Here is a 21,976-nt window from a genome sequence, read left to right as displayed (position 1 = left end):
AACGCAAGGGGAGGAGAGAAAGAAGCAAGAAGGGAGGCTGAGAGAGGCTGATGTCTGGAGCGAGGCTGCCCTGGCCTGTGTCGCCCCACCACGTTACTCCACACACACACACTAGACCAGCGCCTAGAGAGCCCCGAGCCACAGCCTTTAATCTATTAAACACAAGACCATCCACATGCATGCCGTTACCAGGCAACGCACGAACAATGCATAGCTGTCAGTAAGCAGTTAGGGGGCTAAAATCACCCCCCCCCCCCCTCTTGTAACAGAGAAACAGAAGCAAGAGGTGTGAACAAATAGGCTAGATCTAGCGACAGCCCGGGCGCTCGAGTCAATACTTGAGCAGGGGGCATGAAATGAATTTGGTGTAATCTGCATCAAGAGTTCCGACGCATTTACAATTGCAGAGGCCAGGATTTAATATCCCATTCCAATTGGTTAAACAATTTTGTCAGTGGCAACAGCATGTGCATCTAGTGTATCAAAACAATATGCAAATGAGCCAGCAGAACAACAGTGAGAAACAGATAATGGCTGATCAGTAGAAAGTAGAGAAGGTACGTCCTTCCTTGTTTTTCCCCCCTTCGTTCCGTCTCCCATGGCGCATTAACCCGCATTCAGGAACCGCCGGTTAAAAGACAAGCGCTGCTAATCATTACCTGAGGCAGCAGCAAGCAGACAGCTTGGGTATTACCACTCACATCTGGGCTGATGAGTAATTCACCCTACTACCCGACAAAATCAATGAATATATTACATCAGTCTGACAACCCCTTGTCTAAAGTACCAACCAAAAGATAACTGCTAAGTGTGAATGTGCTGATGGCAGAAACATGCTGCATAGCATGAGAGCACCGCATGACTAAGCTCAGGACTTGTACAATATAGTACAGAGGAGTGGCTAGTCACCCTGCAAGTAGCCTCACTAGCCGGATTGTCACTAGTGCACTTAAATGGATTCCAGACAGGTTTGAAATTCATGGTAGATCTGAGAATTCTACCCCTTCCTCCCCCTTTCTAAAAAGGTCCCCTTGTTTTAACAGACTGCTGTTAAAATGACCTGTTGGCAGCAGGCCAGGATCCATACAGTTCCACCATCCCCCACTCCTCCCCCTCCACTCCGCTGCACCTCCATTCTCCCTGCCTTCCTGGACTGCATGTTGATTAGACATGGGCTAGCACACATAACAGCCAGGCACCGAGGGTACAGACTAGAAGCTCTGTATGCAAAAGATCCTGACCAGCAATGCTGCACCTGACCATGCATACTGATGAGTGTTCCTATATGGGATTAAATGAAGGCGAGGACTGCCAACATGTATCCCAGTAAGACTGTCGCCACTGATGTTGACTAATGGGGATCCTAATATATTACAAAAAAAAAAAATCATGGCTTGTGTGGTGTCAATAGCAACCTACCGAACAAAATGCGTTCAAACAGTGGGGATTTTAACACAACCCCATTCGCTAGGTGTTTCATGGATTCTCTAGGTGAGCTTGGCTGGAGTAGTAGCAGCGGAGTACCCATTGGGGCGTGATGGTGCGTTGCTTTACGATTCAGCCCACAGCCTGCCTTCCAGATCAGGGACACTGTGTACCGGCCAAGGCACGTCACACCTAATCTCTTATTGATGGTTTCAGCAGAGGATATTTTGTCTAGTGGAAATGTAGATTTGCTCACTTCTACTTTCCCAAGAGAGGAGACAGCCTCTGGTCCTGGGTGGAGAAGAAACCTGATGTATCAGCAACATACACTTCGAGAGGGAGCTGGCCCACTGTCTCAACTCTGTTAACTACTTGGTAGAGGGAACAACAGTCATCCCCTATGTCTTAAACCCGCCAAGGCGACTGAACCAAACCATAGGCAGGTGGACTGTGTAAGAGACTTCAGGCTAAAGCATGCTGGCCTTGACCCAGAGAGAGATCGTGGCTGGATACAGCCAAAATGGTTTTGGGGAGGACTACTGCCGGAGCCCCAAAGCCAAGAGACTATTTTTGGACAGGGGTAAGCAAAGTGAGAAGTCTACAGAGTGCCGAACGCCACCGCCCAAATAAAGTGGACAGATGACATGAACATCCAAAAGGGCACAGTGGTCCACCAGCCACTATGGCAGGTAGATGTAATATATCTACCAGCCACAGATAGGCTATATAAGATTTGTAGTTCTTTGACTGTGCAAATAGCTTACCAGCTATGAGACAAAATGTCAGAAATACTGCAGCATTTATTTAGCAATAAATGAGATCATACTTAACTATTTTATTTCACAAATGAGTGAAATGCTCACACTGTGGAGCCCTGACCACCCAGCAACAGTGGTAACGTACTTAAGTAGTACTTTAAAGTATTTTTAGTCATTTTTGGGGGGATATATTTGACTACTTTTACTTCACTATATTCCTTAAAATATTGTACTTTTTACCTTTTCCTTGACACCCAAAGGTACACGACATTTTGAATGCTTAGCAGGACAGGAAAATAGTAAAATTCGCACACTTATCAACCGAACATCCCTGGTCATCCCTAAAGCCTCTGATCTGGCAGACTCACTAAACACACATGTTTCATTTGTAAATTATGTCAATGTTGGAGTGTGCTTGTGCCTATCTGTAAATTTAAAAAACAAGAAAATGGTGCCATCTAGTTTGCTTAATATAAGGAATTTGAAATGTATACTTTAATTTTGATAGTTAAGTATATTTTAAACCAGATACTTTTACTCAAGAATAATTTTACTCTGACATTTACTTGAGTCATTTTCTATTAAGGTAGCTTTACTTTTACTCAAGTATGACAGCTGGGTACTTTTTCCACCACTGCCTGCCAATATGGCTGGTGAAAGACATCTTACCCGCAAGGAACCGCAACACGGCTGATAGGTAGCCAGCAACTGACAAATGGTCAACCCCCAAAACAATGGAGTGAAATAAAAGATCATCTTCTACAGGGTTTCCTAAACTCGGTCCTCAGGATCCCAAGGAGTGTAGGTTTTTGCTAGGAATGCACAATATATCAGTGAGCATATCGGAATCGGCCGATATTAGCTAAAAAATGCCAACATTGGCCCGATGTCTAGTTTACCGCCGATGTGCAAATCCGATGTCAAAGCTGACGTGCATACCTATACAATGTAAGTAGATGACGTAATGAAACCACGAAAACTACAGCTCTACACAGAACAAAAGCTGAAAAATACTAAGCGCACATTTCCAACAACTAAACAAGTTCCAAGTCGAGCAGTCATTTGAAAGAGTAAGAACATTTCAGCGAGACAACGAAGGCAAGATATTGGAATTCATTGCCCTTGACAATCAACCGGCCTCTGTCGTGGATGATGTTGGTTTTCGCCGACTGGTTGGGCCCCGGTACATACCATTTTTCAGATGTTGCCCTACCGGAACTACACAGTATTGTTGAAACGTACGTCTATGAGCGTCACTGTTATTAGCTTCACGACTGACATTTGGACCGGCGATGTCAGGCCCATGAACACAGTGGGTCGACAAGGATTTTGTAATGAGGAAAGCCATATTGCATGCTCAAGAATGTGCTGGTTCTCATACCGCTGTTGTCATTTCAATGACATTTGAGAACATGTTTGAAACATGAACACACTCCTAGCTCCATTCGAACAACTGACTCGAGGAATAAGCTAATCAACTGCGTCTGCAGCAGACGTGATGCCCTCTGGCATTGAAACAATTGTTCAACAAACAAAAAAAAACTGACAACACAGACCGTGGGGTTAAAACTTACAAAAGTACTCGAGGCTGTGAACAAGCAAGTCGGTGGAATTCTCTGAGCCTCTTTACTGTGTTGCCACCATGCTTGATGCTAGGTACAAGGATCGATCTCTACTTCGATGTAGACAAGAAACAGGGTTTACGTGAAATGTTACATACACAGTTGGAAAAGATGGACAAAGACACAGTGCGCACCAAGGAAGAGAGGCCACAGACAGACAGACAAACCAGACACTTCACTGCTTGACATGTATGATGAAATCCTGGTTGAGAATGAAACGACTGAAGAAATGAAGAACGAAACAGCACAGCAAGTAAGTGAAAGATATGTTTTACTGGTAATGGGGACATACTTAAAGAGTAACCTCTAACTATTCAAGTCCGTTAAGAACAAATTCTTATTGGCAATGACCGCCTACCCCAGCCAAACATGGACGATGTTGGGCCAATTGTGTGCCGCCCTATGGGACTCCCAATCAAGGCCGGAAGCAATACAGCCTGGATTCGAACCAGGGACTGTAGTGACGCTTCTTGCACTGAGATACAGTGCCTTAGACCGCTGTGTCCATGTTAACTACACTATAATTATACTATAATTTTTTATATCGGTATCGTTTTGTTTTGGCAAGGCAAATATCGGAACCGGCCAAAAATGTCATATAGATGCATCCCTAGTTTTTGCCCTAGCACTACACAGCTGATTCAAATAACCAACAAATCATAAATTCCAGATAAGGTTGAGAATCTGCCAAGTTGATCCTATTTCACACTGATAAGGGTCCATGCGTCAGTGGAGGGTTAACTTGTTTCGGAGGGCGCCACAACATATTTCTGAATTAAATATGCGGTCATCAAGACCCTCCCACAATACATTTTTGCAACAAAGACCTTTGAAAATTACACTGGCATTTTGGAGAGCCTTGTCATGAGGAGTCATTGAAGTCTTCCAACGCCTCCAATTAACTTATTTCCATATAGGCCTAGCACAATCTGATTACGACTAAATAAGCTATTTTTTAACAGTATTAGGGGGAGGGGAGTTTGCCAAGACCAGGCTTCAAGTGCCTGCTGCACCGACAAGCCCCCAGAGAGGCTTCAAATGAAAAGGACAGTAGAAAGTTTAATCTAATACACGGTGCACAGCAAAAAACGAGTCAAAAGACAACCGCATCATATTTCAGAAATCAATGGCAATTGGATTTCACATCTTCTGAGACCTCTAATGAAGTAATTGAATTATCTTGCACTCAACAGCAGAGGGGCCAGTTCAATGGGTATGCAGCAGCAAAGAGAGAGAGAGAAAGCAGAGGAGATGAGTTTTTGTATATTAGCTAGCATAAAATGGTGGGTCTTGGTGACCATTGTATAAAGGCAGATTTTTACTTTACCTGCAAATTGCAAAGCAGTTTGTCAGCATTTCCTTCAGTCATTAAAGCGCCGTAAGATTTACTGTCATGAGACTAAACAAATTTGAGAACTATAACTCATGTAGAAAACGGTCATCGTGGAATATTATTTCTTGACAGATGCAGTATATCATGTAAATCAAGAGCTATTGGAATGTGAACATGTCATGGGATGTCACTGGCTACATTTTTGTCGATGGTCCACTAATGATATGCAGCCCATCTTCCAGATTGTGGCTTTAACTCTCTTAGGAAATTCTCTTCAAGTCAGCCTAGCCTGTAATTAATGGGGTTCTTGTACTAATGCCCTTTCTTTTTTTTCTCTCCTCACGCTTCTCTTGACGATCCACTGACAGCTTTCTGCGTCATCGGCTCCGACTAGGGCTGTGGCAGTCAAGACATTTTGTCAGGCGGTTATTGTCGTGCAAAAGACATTAATTAACAAACAAGTTTAGCATCTCCAGGCATACAAGCTGCATGTCAGGACTAAAGAAACATTATGACAATATATTTTTTCTTCAGAAAAACATCATATCAGTTGGCCTACTGTACGTTATCTGGCTATGCTCCATGCCATATGATTATTTATTTGGCTGACAAGATATGCTGATAAAGTATATTCTTTTCATAGTAAGATGAATAGCATTCAATTTAGCTGAATAAAATAAAAAAGGATATATTTCCCATTCCGGATCGAGAGTGCGCACATATGAAGTGGATATGTTGAGCATAAAAGGGATCATTTTCAACGGGTCATATACGCTAGATTTAGAGTTATTAGGCAACTTTAGTTGGGAATTTTAAAAAATTAAACCATAGAAGCCTATGAGTACAAGTTAGAACATGCATATGGCTGTTTTGAATTAATCATCCCCATGGAAAGCACTGTCCACTTTGTTGTGTTAAGACTTTGTAAAACATGGTCTTGTGGATGTTGTTTCACTCTGTTTCACCCAGTTGTTGAACTTCTTTCATCAAACTGATCATCAAAGTGAGGTGAGTTTTAAAAGCACGATACTGTTTTGATGATAAGAGTTTGATTTGATTTTCAAGCATTTGCATTGATGTCAGAGTAGTTAGAGGAACAATAGAGCCTTGAGTACCAGGCCATTAGGACCTGAAGGTCATTAGCAAGTTGGGTACTACCAAAGCATGTCCGGAGTGCATAAAAAGGAGATTACTGTGACTCAACGGTCACGTGGAATTTTACTGCGGTCATGACTGTCGGAGTGGATGGAAGTAATATGGTCACCGCAACAGCCCTAGCTCCGACCAACTTGGACAAGAGCATCCAGAACAGATCTGGCCATCAGGATCAACACTGAAGTTACGCATAGCCTACTTTACTTTAGCCACTATTCTTGAAACATTTTTCGCCTGGGGCTGAGAATTCTCTCCTGCTAATGAGTGTCATAACTACAAGGAGATTCAGCGATGTTTAGAGACTTAAAAAAAAAATTTAAAAAAGGGAGAGAAGATTACAGGCCAAAGAGTTTTTTGCATGGGAGATTAAGCTCCAATCAAACGGAACAGAAGCGCTGGCCTTTTGAGCTCACAAACCTTAAGCACTTAAAAATACAAATGTCTTCTACATGCCGGTGAGAAAGGAGATGGTTATTTCACCACAAAGCAACTAGGCTATATTTTATGGCAGAATCATAGCAAAAGCACTTGGCACTAGATGCTTGAATAAAATGTTCCTATTCTAACACCATTGGATTTTGAAGTGTCTACATGTGACGATTAAACGCATCTCCTGTAAAAGATCATTTGAACAATTCTTACTGTGTGCAAAGCTAAGTCAAGTAGCCCATATGTATTTGGAATACTGGACTGTGCCCCCTGCAGTCGTCGTATTGTACGGAGGGAAGCGCAAGGTGTTTGGTTTTAGGGCGCCCTTTACTTCCTCCTTCAAATAAATAATTAGGTTACACTAATTACTCTCCCTGGTGTAATGGCGTGGGTTAACACAGCAGCAAACGTATAGTCTTTGCACAAATGTAGTTCCATATCTTCAAGTTAATCGTCAGCCAAATGCCCGAGGTCACCGAAAAAGAAAAAATAATAAGTTATACATAGTTAGAATATATAAATAATAATAGATATATATATATATATAATATATTCTCCTCACCTAACTCCATGTGCTGCTGCAGGGAGGGTAGTGTTGCCTAGGCAACAAAAGACTTGATTTCGAAAACACTGCTTGATTCAGCAAGGAGCAACAAAGTTTCATCACGCTGTAGAGTCCATGTAACAGCAGAAACGAACTCAAGCGCACAAATTCCCAGCAGTCTCTGCACTACGGAAATGGTCTTAGTAGCTGCTGTTCCTTAAATAAATAAAAAACACAGAGCTTAGCTTGTGGCTGGGGTAGTCTGTGTGCTTTGCCCCACCCAGCCAGCCTTGGGGTAGCCCAGCTCAGCCTTGGGGTAGCCCAGCTTGTATTTGTCACATGCTTCATAAACAACAGGTGTAGAGTAACAGTGAAATGCTTACTTACAGTTCCTTCCCAACAATGCAGAGAAAATGTGAAAATAATTTTTTAAAACACAATGAGTAACGATAAATACACGGGGTACCAGCACCGAGTCGATGTGCGAGGTAATTGAGGTAGATATGTACATAGGGTCAGGGTAAAGTGACTATGCAAAAGGATAGATAATAATCCGTATCATCTCATTCCCTAGACCAGGTGGAGAGTGGCAGAGGGTGAGGAGGAGGGGTGTGGCACGAAGTCACGTGGGTCTAGGGAATGAGATGATACGGATTATTATCTATCCTGTTGCATAGTCACTTTACCCTGACCCTATGTACATATCTACCTCAATTACCTCGCAGATCGACTCTGTGCTGGTACCCCGTGTATTTATCGTTACTCATTGTGTTTAAAAAAATTATTTTCACATTTGAAAATAATGCAACCCCTCATTCCCGCTCGTGTTCACCGTCATGCGCAATCAAATTAATTACTCCAGTTTCCTGGAAACTACATTCCCTGTACCCCTGCTGGCTTCCAGTACAGAGTTACCTTGAAAAGTGGTGTGGCACAGCATGTAGGTATCACATGGAGTAAAGGGTACACAGACGCATCTGGCAAAAGTACACACAAAAAAAACACATACCCGCACGGTCCCCTGCCCCCACTCATCTACTTAAAAATCAGCCAGTTTGTTCTTTCCCCTTATTCAGCGAACACGGCTCCCCAGAGTCATTTCCATAGGTCACAGCCTGCCCCGATCCCCGGCCCTATCTCCATCACCTCCATTATGGCAGGGCTTTTGTCCAGAACTGATGTGGGGATGGGGGAGGTGGACCGTCCTCTCAGACCATCCCCGCACAGACCAGAACCTCCCTCTGCAGCCTCACGGACAAAAGCACAGCTGTGTCTGGCTGCTTAAGCAGAAACAAAGCACAAGCTTAGGGTTTAGGACTCTCAAAAAGGAACTGAAAGCAAAAAGGGAGCATTTAAGCACATCTGTTAGTTCTCTCAATTAGACCTGCGGGTCACAACAAATGGGCTATATGATAATTTACTAATATCAAATCAAATTGAATTTGTCACATACACAAGGTTAGCAGATGTTATTGCAAGTGTAGCTTGCAAATGCTTGTGCTTCTAGTTCCAACAGTGCAGTAATATCTAAAAATTTCCCAACAACTACCTAATACACACAAATCTAAAAGGGTGAACGAGAATATGTACAAGTAAGTATATGGATGAGCGATGGCCGACCGGCATAGGCAAGGTGCAATAGATGGTATGTACTGACCTCGCCTTCTGGATGGTAGCGGAGTGACCAGGCAGTGGCTCGGGTGGTTGATGTCCTCGATGATCTTTTTGGCCTTCCTGTGAAATCAGGTGCTGTAGGTGTCAGCCCCCCCCAAGACAAATTTCTTCACCCTCCTGAGGTTGAAGAGGTGCTGTTGCGCCTTCTTCACCACACGGTCTGTGTGAGTGGACCATTCAGTTTGTCTGTGATGTGTACACCGAGGAACTTGAAGCTTTCCACCTTCTCCACTGCTGTCCCTTTGATGTAGATAGGGGGGTGCTTCCTCTGCTGTTTCCTGATGTCCACAATCAGCTCCTTTGTTTTGTTCACATTGATTTAAGTTGTTCTCCTGACACCACATTCAGAGTGCACTCACCTCCTCCCTGTAGGCCATCTCGTGGTTGTTGGTAATCAAGCCCACTACTGTTGTGTTGTCTGCAAACTTGATGATTGAGTTGCAGTCATGGGTGATCAGGGAGTACAGGAGGGGGCTGAGCACACACCCTTGTGGGGCCCCAGTATTGAGAGTCAGCGAAGTGGGGATGTTGTTTCCTACCTTCACCACCTGGGGACGGTTCGTCAGAAAGTCCAGGGCCCAATTGCACAGGGCGGGATTGAGACCCAGGTCCTCCAGCTTGATGATGAGCTTGGAGGGTACTATGGTGTTGAATGCTGAGCTGTAGTCAATGAAATGCATTCTGACAAAGGTATTCCTCTTGTCCAGATGGGATAGGGCAGTGTGATGGTGATTACATCATCTGTGGACCTGTTGCAAACTGAAGTGGATCTAGGGTGGCCGGTAAGGTGGAGGTGATATGATCCTTGACTAGTCTCTCAAAGCACATCATGATGACAGGTGAGTTCTACGGGGCGGTAGTCATTTAGTTCAATTATCTTTGCCTTCTTGGGTACAGGAACAATGTTCGCCATCTTGAAGCATGTTGGGACAACAGACTTGGATAGGGAGCAATTGAATATGTCCGTAAACACACCAGCCAGCTGGTCTGCACATGCTTTGAGGGCCTGACTAGGGATGCCGTCTTGGGCTAGCAGCCTTGCGAGGGTTAATACGTTTAAATGCTTTACTCACGTCAGCCACTGAGAAGGGGGGGACAGTCCTTGTTAGCTGGCCGTGACGGTGGCACTGTATTATCCTCAAAGCGGGCAAAGAAGGTGTTTAGTTTGTCTGGAAGCGTGACGTCAGTGTCCGTGACATAACTGGATTTATTTTTGTAGTCCGTGATTTCCTGTAGACCCTGCCACATTAGCCTCATGTCTGAGCTGTTGAATTGCGACTCCACCTAGTCTCTGTACTAGCATTTTGCTTGTTTGATTGCCTTGGAGGGAATAGCTAAACTGTTTATATTCAGACATATTCCCAGACCTCTATCCATGGTTAAATGTGGTGGATTGCGTTTTCAGTTTTGCGCAAATGTCACCATTCATCCATAGTTAATGGTTAGGGTAGGTTTTAATAGTCACAGTGGGTACAACATGTCCAATGCACTTCTTTATAAAGAAATACACTCAGAGTCAGCGTATAGGTCGATGTTGTTTTCTGAGGTTGACCGGAACATATTCCAGTCCGCATGATAAAAACAATCTTGATGTGTGGCTTCTGATTGGTCGGAACATCATTGAATGGTTCGTCACTGGTATATCCTGTAGAGTTTCTGCCTATAAGACGGAAGGAGCAAAAGATGGCGTCGTGGTCGGATTTCCCGAAGGGAGGGCGGGGGAGTGCTTTGTATGCATCATAGAAGTTAGAGTAGCAGTGGTCGAGGATATTGCACATGCGCGTAGCGCAATCAACAAGCTGGAAGAATTTAGGTAGAATTCTTCTCAAATTTGCTTTGTTAAAACCCCCAGCTACGATAAATGCAGCGTCAGGATGTATAGTTTCCACTTTGCAAATAGTCCAGTGAAGTTCTTTGATGGCCGTCTTGGGGTCTGCTTGAGGGGGAATGTACAGAGCTGTGACTGACGAGAAATCTCTTGGTAGGTAAAATGGCCGGCACTTGATTGTAAGGAATTCTAGATCGGGTGAGCAGAGGGACTTCAATTCCTGCATGTTGATCTGATTACACCATTAGTCGTTAATCATAAAGCATACTCCCTCACCCTTCCCAGAGAGGTGTTTATCTTTGTCGGATCGATGCATGGAGAAGCCCGGTGGCTGACCTGATTCCGACAACATATCCCGAGAGAGCCATGTTTCCATTAAACAGAGAATGTTACAATCTCTGATGTCTCTCTGGAAGGCAACCCTTGCTCAAATTGTCTACCTTGTTGTCAAGAGACTAGACATTGGCTAGTAGTATACTCAGGAGCGGTGTGCACATGTACGGAACCTGGCCGGGTGGCCACTTCATCTGCGTCGTTGTTTTGGATCGCCTACTGCAATTAGCTCCATTGTCCTGGGTAGTGGTCCGAACAGAGGATCCGCTTCAGGAAAGTCGTATTCCTTGTCGTAATGTTGGTAAGTTTACATTGCTCTTATATCCAATAGTTCTTCTCTGGTGTATGTAATAAGACTTAAGATTTCCTGGGGTAACAATGTAAGAAATAATACATAACACAAAATATTGCATAGTTTCCTAAGAACTCTTAGTAGGTTAGAACAGAAAGTCAAAATAAAAAAGGCCAATGTCGTTCTTCACAGGTGCATCGAGGGAGCAGTGAGTTTAAATACAGTTAACGGCCAATTCCCAGTGAGCAGACATTCAATATAAACATGGGGATGGCTGAACGAGTCCTCTAATGAATATGCATCAGGTTGATTTAAGAGAAAGTGTCTCCCGTTGATGCCAGCTGTTCAGCAGAGACCTTCAGCTCCAACAGCTCAGATGCTCCACTGACTCACTGGGATGTGACAGTCGGTTAGCAACGGATGTTTTCTCAAAAGAGCCCACAAAATACCTCAAGGTAGTAGGATCTGCATAATGAATAAGAAAAAAAACAATTGGCCTTGAATTTAAAAAAGAGCTCTGGGTTAGATGGGTTTGTTGCTACTGCGGTTTACTCAAATTGGTGACATTTTACAACTTGCAGGTATGGGCTACAAGTCTGAGCATGGAGCTTAAAGGCTTTAAAATCACAACCATAACGTGACAGAAAAATACACAATTATCTAGTTTCATTAAGAGATCGGACGATGTCTTAAGTGTGTTTAAAAAGCATAGTTGCTGCATAAAATGGATGAAAACTTATTCATCCAAACAATGTGTAAGAAAGGCCTACTTTTCAACTATCAATACTGCAATGGGTTTGTGGGACACCATATCTTGAACAATAGTGTTCAAGATATATATGCAAGCCTGCAAGGCTTCTTCACAGCCGTTTGAAAAGTCTTTGTGTATGCCTGGCCTGCCCATGGCATTTCTGCTGATGTTTGCCACTATCCTGACGTGTTAATTAGACTTCAGACAGGAAAGGAGCCATAAGAGTCGCACAGCGAGTACCAGTCAATGCTGAAGTGCTAACTTTTCGCCCCTCTCTTTGCCGGAGGCTGTACTAATTGCTGGTGTGTCAGAGCACATGACTGAGTGTTCTTTATAAATATCCAGCGAACCAAGCCGCCTTGGAGGCACAGGGAGGAGTCGTAAACCTGCCCTTCTGTTGCTGGAGCGAGGCAGGCGTGAGAGCGCACTTTTTCAGTTTGATGCAGCCAGCTCAAGGAGCTCCAAATTCAGCCATTAGCAGGGTTGGATGTTCCCCAATCCTGGAAGTGGGGCCTGAGTGAAAGAAACCAGTCCTAAAGTGCTGGCTGAAAATGTTTGTCTCACCCAATAACTATGCTTGATTGAGCATGGATCACTCCCAAAAACATTTATTCATTACATTTTAGTCTTTGTTCTCCTAAATGCATTTGTATGCTTCTACAATTCTACTTAGGAGCACATAAATGTACTCATTGTAAAAAATGTCAGCGTAGAGCCCTGATCTATAATAATAAATTGGATCAAAATTATTTTACATACATTGGTTAAAATAAACATGAATGAAATGAAGCAATATACCCAATTACACCTTACTAGTAATACATTTGTTTTTGAAACGACAAGAACATGTTGGGCTGGTACAAAAAAAAAAATTGTTGGAGGGGGGGGTTGGACCAAAACATTGATTTCCCACCCTGGCCATTATGCTAACCAAATGGCTGTTGCCACACACTGGACACACATTCTCCTGTGGAGCTGGAGCCTCCAAACTGGGGTTACTGCAGGGCAGAAACACACAGACTGGCAAAAGTTGAAGAAACCCTAAACAAAATAATTCTGCTACAATACGGCTAGGTGGTGAGACAAGGCAGGAGAGGCAGATGAATATTTATTTATTTAAAAATATATATAATTCACCATTAATTATCCAGGTAGGCTAGTTGAGAACAAGTTCTCATTTGCAACTGCGACCTGGCCAAGATAAAGCATAACAATTTGACACATACAACAACACAGAGTTACACATGGAATAAACAAAACATAGTCAATAATACAGCAGAACAAAATAAAACAAAAAGTCTATGTACAGTGAGTGCAAATGAGGTAAGATAAGGGAGTTAAGGCAATAAATAGGCCATGGTGGCAAAGTAATTACAATATAGCAATTTAAACACTGGAATGGTAGATGTGCAGAAGATGAATGTGCAAGTAGATATACTGGGGTGCAAAGGGGCAAGATAAATAAATAAATAGTGTATGGGGAGGAGGTCGGTAGATAGTCCATCTGTGTACAGGTATCGTGATTTGTGAGCTGCTCTGACAGCCGGTGCTTAAAGCTAGTGAGGGAGATACGAGTATCCAGCTTCAGACATTTTTGCAGTTTGTTCCAGTCATTGGCAGCAGAGAACTGGAAGGAAAGACAACCAAAGGAGGAATTGGCTTTGGGGGTGACCAGTGAGATATACCTGCTGGAGCGCGTGCTACGAGTGGGTGCTGCTATGGTGACCACTGAGCTGAGATAAGGCCGGGCTTTACCTAGCAGAAACTTGTAGAGAACCTGTAGCCAATGGGTTTGGCGACGAGTATGAAGCGAAGGCCAACCAACGAGAGCGTACAGGTCGCAATGGTGGGTAGTGTATGGGGCGTTGGTGACAAAAACGGATGGCACTGTGATAGACTGCATCCAGTTTGTTGAGTAGAGTGTTGGAGGCTATTTTATAGATGTTTGGCAGCATGAGTGAAGGATGCTTTGTTGCGATATAGGAAGCCAATTCTAGATTTAACTTTGGATTGGAGATGTTTGATGTGGGTCTGGAAAGAGAGTTTACAGTCTAACCAGACACCTAGGTATTTGTAGTTGTCCACGTATTCTAAGTCAGAGCCGTCCAGAGTAGTGATGCTGGACGGGTGAGCAGGTGCGGACAGGGATCGGTTTAATAGCATGCATTTAGTTTTCCCTGCGTTTAAGAGCAGTTGGAGGCCACAGAAGGAGAGTTGTATGGCATTGAAGCTCGTCTGGAGGTTAGTTAACACTGTGTCCAAAGAGGGGCCAGAAGTATACAGAATGGTGTCGTCTGCGTAGAGGTGGATCAGATAATCACCAGCAGCAAGAGCAACGTCATTGATGTATACAGAGAAGAGAGTCGGCCCGAAGTTGAACCCTGTGGCACCCCCATAGAAACTGCCAGAGATCCGGACAACAGGCCCTCCGATTTGACACACCGAACTCTGTCAGAGAAGTAGTTGGTAAATCAGGCGAGGTAATCATTTGAGAAATCAAGGCTGTCGAGTCTGCCAATAATAATGTGGTGATTTACAGAGTCGAAAGCCTTAGCCAGGTCGATGATACGGCTGCACAGTAATGTCTCTTATCGATGGCGGTTATGATGTCGTTTAGGACCTTGAGTGTGGCTGAGGTGCACCCATGACCAGCTCTGAAACCTGATTGCATAGCGGAGAAGGTACGGTGGGATTCGAAATGGTCATAATCTGTTTGTTAACTTCGCTTTCGAAGACCTTAGAAAGACAGGGTAGGATAGGTATAGGTCTGTAGCAGTTTGGGTCTAGAGTGTCACCCCCTTTGAAGAGGGGGATGACCGCGGCAGAGGGAGAGAGGGTCCAGATTGTCTAGCCCGGCTGATTTGTAGGGGTCCAGATTTTCAGCTCTTTCAGAACATCAGCTATCTGGATTTGGGTAAAGGAGAAATGGTGGGGGCTTTGGCGGGTTGCTGTGGAGGGTGCCGGGCAGTTGACCGGGGTAGGGGTAGCCAGCTGGAAAGCATGGCCCGCCGTAGAGAAATGCTTATTGAAATTCTCAATTATAGTGGATTTATCGGTGGTGACAGTGTTTCCTAGCCTCAGAGCAGTGGGCAGTTGGGAGGAGGTGCTCTTATTCTCCATGGACTTCACAGTGTCCGAGAACTTTTTTGAGTTAGTACTACAGGATGCAAATTTCTGTTTGAAAAAGCTAGCCACGTCAACATTAATATGATAAACATTGGAGCTACTGTACCATGTGGTTATGTACAACGTTGACCGTTTCCGTTGGTTTTAATCCAGGGCGGGATTGTTCAAAATCACTGATTCAAGGGGCTGTAGACTATACCTTTACTCAAATTGATCGCTCCATCAGTTTAAAACAGCAAGTTCATAGCAGGTTGGCTATCCAAACCGTTCGCCAGCTGAGGTGATTGAGAGGATTGGCCAACTCCAGTAGGGACCAACTGTGTAGCTCAGTTGGTAGAGCATGGCGCTTGTAACGCCAGGGTAGCGGGTTCAACCCCCGGGACCACCCATACGTAGAATGTATGCACACATGACTGTAAGTCGCTTTGGATAAAAGCGTCTGCTAAATGGCATACATTATTATTATAACTGCTCCTCTGACGTCTCTTCCAAGCACACACGTATCCTCCAAGCAGGAAGGTAGTTCAGGATGTGTAGTGCAGTGCATGGCACACCATTCCTCCGTGATGGGCAGGAGTTTTATGAGCTAGATAGGGGCATGCAGTTCATATGGGGGGTGGGGTCTTTTCTGCCCTTGAGAAAGGCACTTAGCCAAAATTGCTTCTAAAATATTCTCCAGATAAAGAGGATAGTGACATAAAAGCAATGCATACAGCTGCTTGATACGAGTGTCTGTAGAGCAATTGGGGGAGAGAAAGGCAGCGACCGATTAATAGAGATTGCAAAAACAGGTAGGCCTAAACTATTTCCAATGGAAAAGCCATTATTCAGTTTCTGTATTTGTGTGAGGATTATGATCAATGTACTTCCTTCCTGGCAGAATTGCTAGAGCCTTTTAACTGAGAAAGAATGCTTACAGCTCTCTCAACATTTATTCAAACCCTGTAAGCCTAAACACAGGCAATTGGAGGGATAAGAGCAGAAAAACAACAAAACCAAAAGCCCAGCACATAATAGGTATGTCTCTCTGTTCTTGAAAAAGCTACAATCCCCGCAGATGCCACCGAAAGCGGGCCGTTTGAATGCATCACTGCCCATGAATCCAATCACAGCTGGCAAAAATACAACTTCTCATATTAGATGTGGTCCCTTAAGCTAGGACAACAGGCAGTTTGGAGTCACTCAGATGCTTCAGATTCCTCTGACCAAAAGGTAGCGTTACTGTATTTACCGTAACAAACACCCCTCTTTGACTAGCAGGGCGAGCTCAGTTTGTGGGGCTTATAATCATCCATAGAGGTTCAGAGAAGAGGGAAAGAGTTGTTCCAGAAGAAAAAGGTTATGTGACTGGAGTTGCTCCCCCATTTGATATTCTGATGCCACGTCGACATGGTAACACTGGCAGTTAGAGCTTTTGATGCGGTTTTATTTTCAGAAATGGCACCCCAGAGATGTCACAAACTAAGCTGCACATCTTTTTATTTCCCAGACGAAAATGTGCTGTTTCCTTGCACAGTCTGCAGAGAGAAAGCAATGCAAGTTTTATGCAGATCCAAAATGGAAAAGGGGGCTCCGGCACACAGAATTCTGTGAGCGTGTTGAGCACCACGGGAGCTCTGTGCTGGACAGTAATGAGGTTTTCAAAAGGTCACCGGAGGACGCAAAGGTCAAACACCAGCTGTCTCCACAGATGATGTGAAATGAACTGCTTGTGACTAACGTCCCGTCCCATCCAATGTAGCTAAAATAAAGGTGATGTTGTACTGAGTCTGTTTAGAGAGTTCCCATGATGTAAACAACATGGGTGACCAATCTAATTGACAATTGATCGATTATTGTCTGCCCTCTGTGTGTCATACATGTTACTGACAGCATGTATGATGAGCACTAGGCTACTGTCCTCTACAAGCCGAAGTAAGAACATGTACAATTTTAGTGTGTGTATTTACATGAACCATTTCATATCTGGTCTGTCTTGAAGCTGTGAATTATTGATGACAGTGGTGACGGCATCAAATATTCTGGGATGGGGAACTGAGGATTCATCCCCTATCTTACACAAAAACACTCCCACGAAATGCACAGATAGCCTAATGCTAAGCTTCTTATGGGTGAGGAAAAAGCGAACAGAAGTCCAGTGCCATCAATTCAGAGTAAGTGGTCAGCTCCTTTAGCCATGGGATTATATGCATCAAGGTTATTGATTTCATTACATTCTGATGCAAATTATCCTGCCTCATTTCGGCTCCCATGTTACCGGAGCATGTCAATGGTATATCAAAAAGAGAGACAGATCCTCTGCAGGGCAACATATCAATTGAGTATAAATAACGTTATTTAAGAACACAGGATAAACGTATCGGAACCGTTTGCCTCAATGGTCATCTTTACATTATCAAGATACAACCACTGTGAGCTGAGATGTATTCATGCTTGCATCGACTCTCTCTCTATCCACACAAAGGAATGTCACACAAAGGAATATCGTGAGGTTCCGAAGCAGCAGAATTATTCTATATTCTTGTAAAAAAATATATATATAATCAAGTACGTTTGTGGTAATCACAGGTTGACTTTCATACAAATAACAGTTGTTTTTTCAACAAAGCATCAAAAACGACATTTAGGATGAAGGAACCGTGTCAAGTGTGAATGCACACTGTCAGCCATATAGGTATATAGAAAGCATAGTGGGGGGGGGTCAAGTCTTTGTTATTGTGAGTTAACTCGCGATGATCAAATGGTCGGCAAATGTTGCAAGACAGTTGCCCAGCACACTAGCTATAGTTGTTGCTTAGCTTGTCTAGAATTTCGAGCAAAATGTTGCCAGTTCAGCTCTCAGCGAAGCTCACACGAGAGCACAGACAAGTTTGTAAAAAATGAGCATGACTTTAAACAGCCCCTTGATCGGTCACTAGCGTTAGCTAGCTTTGCTTTAACTTAAAACAGTCAACACATTTGAAATCGTAGCTGTTTTACAGGAAAAGCATGAGTAACTAGCGAATGCATACTGTAGCAACAATAAAAGACTAGCTAAATAGATGGATTTATAACCAACTGGAAAGCTATAACGTCACTATAACTAGGTATCAAATTAAACCAAATGAATCTCGTCTCTGTTGACTGAACAGGTATTTGTAGATATCTAACCTCAATTATCCCTCAAACTAGACAGCTAAGTTAGCTAACGTAGTAGCTGCGACTATTTAGCTACACGGACACAAATGCAAAACATAGCCATGGCCTGGACAGTCCTGCCATGAGGCGTTTTTCAGCGCTCAGTAAACTCCTCCGTCCGTGTCCAGCACGATGAATTACCGATAACACGACGATGACAAACAGCTGTGCAGGATGCCAAACTTTGTATTTTCTCAAATGAGGAATACTACTACATAAATCAGTCAAAGCTCGAGCACAGCGGGTTGCAAACGACTTGACCGGAGTGTATCCTGCTTTGTTCCTGGACTAAAGCCGAAGCACTTGGAGGGCTTTTTAGCTATTTTCGCTCGTTCACCCCCCCAGCAAACATTCCCTAAACAATAAACATTCCACTGACAGCTCAGCTTGCTTTGACCTGCGCCATCTTTGAAAAGAGTCTTTAGGGCTGGCACTTCTTGAAACAAAGAGCAACAACGGACGCCCCGAAATCAAACTTCGTGACCAAAACATATTGGAGGAACTAAATAGCTGTCGGGGCATAGCCTCGCTCACTTACCATCATTTTCTTGAATCCTAGTCCCAAAGAACAGGACTATTAACACGAGACAACGGGTTATTGCATCCATCGTGGTTCAGATTTACTCCAGACTGCCTGTCTCAACTTCTGTCGATAGTCCATGGTTGAGAAAAAAAAACTGTCTGATTGGCCGGGACCGCTACCACACCCCGCCCAGACCATGCAAGCCTTCTCGTGCGGGTGGTAAACATTTACTGACGATTCACAGAATTCTCCATTTAATATTTTATTTGCGACGGGGTTTTATTAAATAATTTCAAATTATTTAAATGAACCGATACGGTGTAGTTTATGCAAGCCTCTCGCGTCAAATTTTACAACTTGCTTGTTTTCATAGGCAAAAAGCACTTATGGTGAAATTAAAATGACTAAACCAGGCATACGGCAGACTTTTTGTGTCAATTTGAGCAGGCATGAACATGTCATGAATAGACAGGGATGTGGCCAAGACTTAGAACTGAAACACTGACTTGGCAATCCACTCATGAAAACCATGTTGTTCATTAAAAAAAATACTATGACATTTGGATAATTGGAGTATATTCATGAATCATGCTCTATAATAGGTTTGAGCAATTAGTCCTGAGGACACACAAGAACTCTGGGGACAGATTTCTGAGAGAAGATTTATAACTCTTGTTATCTAAAAACATAATTCTGTGCTCTACCAAAACAAGAAGCAATTATTGTTCCAGTATGGACAGATCAGAGTCTATTATGTTTAATATTGAAGTAATCATTACTGCTGCTATCTCTATGCAAATCATGAAAAGCAAAAAATACCTAACACTTTGGGGCTGTGTGTGCATTCATTAGAACAGACTGAAAGAGGAAGATGAAAATAAGCCTTGTGACTTCAGAAACCTTTGGCCTGAGAACATGTTACACTGTCACTGGAAATATATGCTCTCAAATGACATGAACAATGGGACAATGTTGAGGGTGCAGTCCTCAAAGACAATGACATTAGCTCTGGCCTCAGATGTGACTGGTTGTTTTTGTGTCTGGACACCCCCATCCTTCACACACAAACACACACACAATCAAGCACCCCCCCCCCCCCCCCAACACACACTCTCACTCTGCACCCCTCTACTGCACAAAGCTCCTGACCTCCCCTCCTGTACCTGTGGTTGAAGAGTGATGATGGTCCATTGTTTGATCTCTGTCTGGGCCTTGTGTAAATCCTGAATACTCAGTGCCACTCATCCCCCACAGATGTACACATGAACCTCCCTCCCTAAAAAAATAAGCAAAAAATGGGCGTGAAAACGTTGGATATTGCAACAGCTGGCAGGCCAGTGTTTGCCCAACAGAGAATGCAGAGTGGACTGTGTACCCTCCTGGAGCCATCTACCCAGAAACAGCCCAGCCTCTAGTGGCAGGGATGGAGCCGTGCCAGCACAGGCCGGGAATGGTTGGGTGCCCTTATCTGCCATTCCTATTTTTGGTGGGGGTGACTTGGTCCCAAAAAATCCCACCCATGCACCGCCATCTGGAATTTGTCCACTGCTGTGTCTTGTCCGCTTAGGGACAGAGCAGAACAGAAGACTGAGTAGAGTCTACTTAGGCTAAGCTATGTGTCAGGGTACCTTGACAGCCCCTGGAGAAGATGTTGACTTTTGACAAATCTGGCATTCCTATTTTTGGTCATGGTGACCTGGTCCCCAAAAAATCCTCCCCATGCACCGCCAATAGGATTTTGTCCACTGTGGTATCTTGTGCTTATGCAATATTACAGTATATACTACAGTATTTAATTTGCATATAACCTGCCCATTCCCCTCCCCCATACACCAATTTATGCCACCCATAATTGAGAAACCTAATACATGCCAAGGATAGACAATTAGTTGTGTTCCCTACAGGTCATAGAAAAGAGCAGAAGCTCTGAACTTTCCATTCAGTCCTACAGGTTATGGACATTTGCTCTTTGAGTATTTTGTCCAGTAGGTTAATCTTTTCTTCATCAAGGAGAAAGCCCCACTGCTATGTTAAAGGTAATAAAACAAAAACACTGTAATAAACGCTACAGTAATGTCTGCAAAAACACTACAGTAAATACCACAGTCAACAAAAACACTACAGTAAATACCACAGTCAACAAAAACACTACAGTAAATACCACAGTCAACAAAAGCACTACAGTAATTACTATAGCATATGCCAACAAATATTCTTCTACAATATTAATACTATAGTAAACTGTAAATACGGACACTATAGTCATGTCCACAACACTACAGTAAATACTACAGTATTCTCTGCAAAAACACTACTGTGAATACTATATAATGTATACCATAGTATACTACAGTCATTTTTCATGTGGGGAAAAAAAGACATTTGAAGCTTATGATTGTGTCTCATAAATAACTACGAGGGTTTTATCCCTGTTGAACATTGGTGTGTGAACACAGCAAGTTTCTCCACAGCAAGTTTCTCTTTTTAGAAAGAGCACAGGAGGGCACTACAGTTATCGAATTAACCAACAATGGAGCTTATCAATGCTGTTCTCCTTTGATGAAAAGTGGTGCGCGTTTGTTCCCCGCCTCAGGAATAGCTAGTTACTTGCTCATCTGCTAAGGGAGAACGAAGCTGAAAGCCTGCAGATATACTGTACCTAACGCTAACGCAGCTCTGTCAATACAAATACAATACAGCGCACTCACTTTGATATTATTCATGACACATTGGTGTCTTATTTCCGGAACACATCATTTGTTGAGGCCTTACAAAGAAGAAGCCTTGGAGGGGTAATTTTATTATCCCTTTTTATATATATTTAAAAAGTCCTAACCCATATCCAATTAGCCTATTTCTCCTATTCTTTTGCAGCCTTTTGATTTGTCTTAGTTTGACAGTGGAGAGAGAGAGAGAGAGAGAGAGAGAGAGAGAGAGAGAGAGAGAGAGAGACTGGCCTTTTCTCCCATTTTTATATTCTATTAAAATGTATCCAAGGGAGTATCC

The 21,976-nt window shown here is 43.4% G+C and overlaps 1 protein-coding gene across 2 annotated transcripts in view; it reads right to left on the bottom strand.

The window, feature by feature from the left end:
• Positions 1-19,155, bottom strand: part of LOC124039676 (TGF-beta receptor type-1-like) — a 56,132-nt gene extending 36,977 nt beyond the window's left edge. Inside the window, exon 1 of one of the 2 annotated variants that reach the window (XM_046355896.1) lies at positions 18,986-19,155. In XM_046355896.1, the coding sequence (XP_046211852.1) occupies positions 18,986-19,055 (70 nt within the window). In that variant the 5' untranslated portion in view covers positions 19,056-19,155. The remainder of the gene's footprint in view (positions 1-18,985) is intronic. The other variant, XM_046355895.1, reaches the window with a different exon arrangement.
• Positions 19,156-21,976: the final 2,821 nt, after the last annotated feature.

Source organism: Oncorhynchus gorbuscha, linkage group LG07 (assembly GCF_021184085.1).
Source record: "Oncorhynchus gorbuscha isolate QuinsamMale2020 ecotype Even-year linkage group LG07, OgorEven_v1.0, whole genome shotgun sequence".
Classification (NCBI taxonomy): domain Eukaryota; kingdom Metazoa; phylum Chordata; class Actinopteri; order Salmoniformes; family Salmonidae; genus Oncorhynchus; species Oncorhynchus gorbuscha.
Note: the sequence above shows the minus strand (reverse complement) of the source record. Positions and strands in the feature narration are given on the sequence as shown.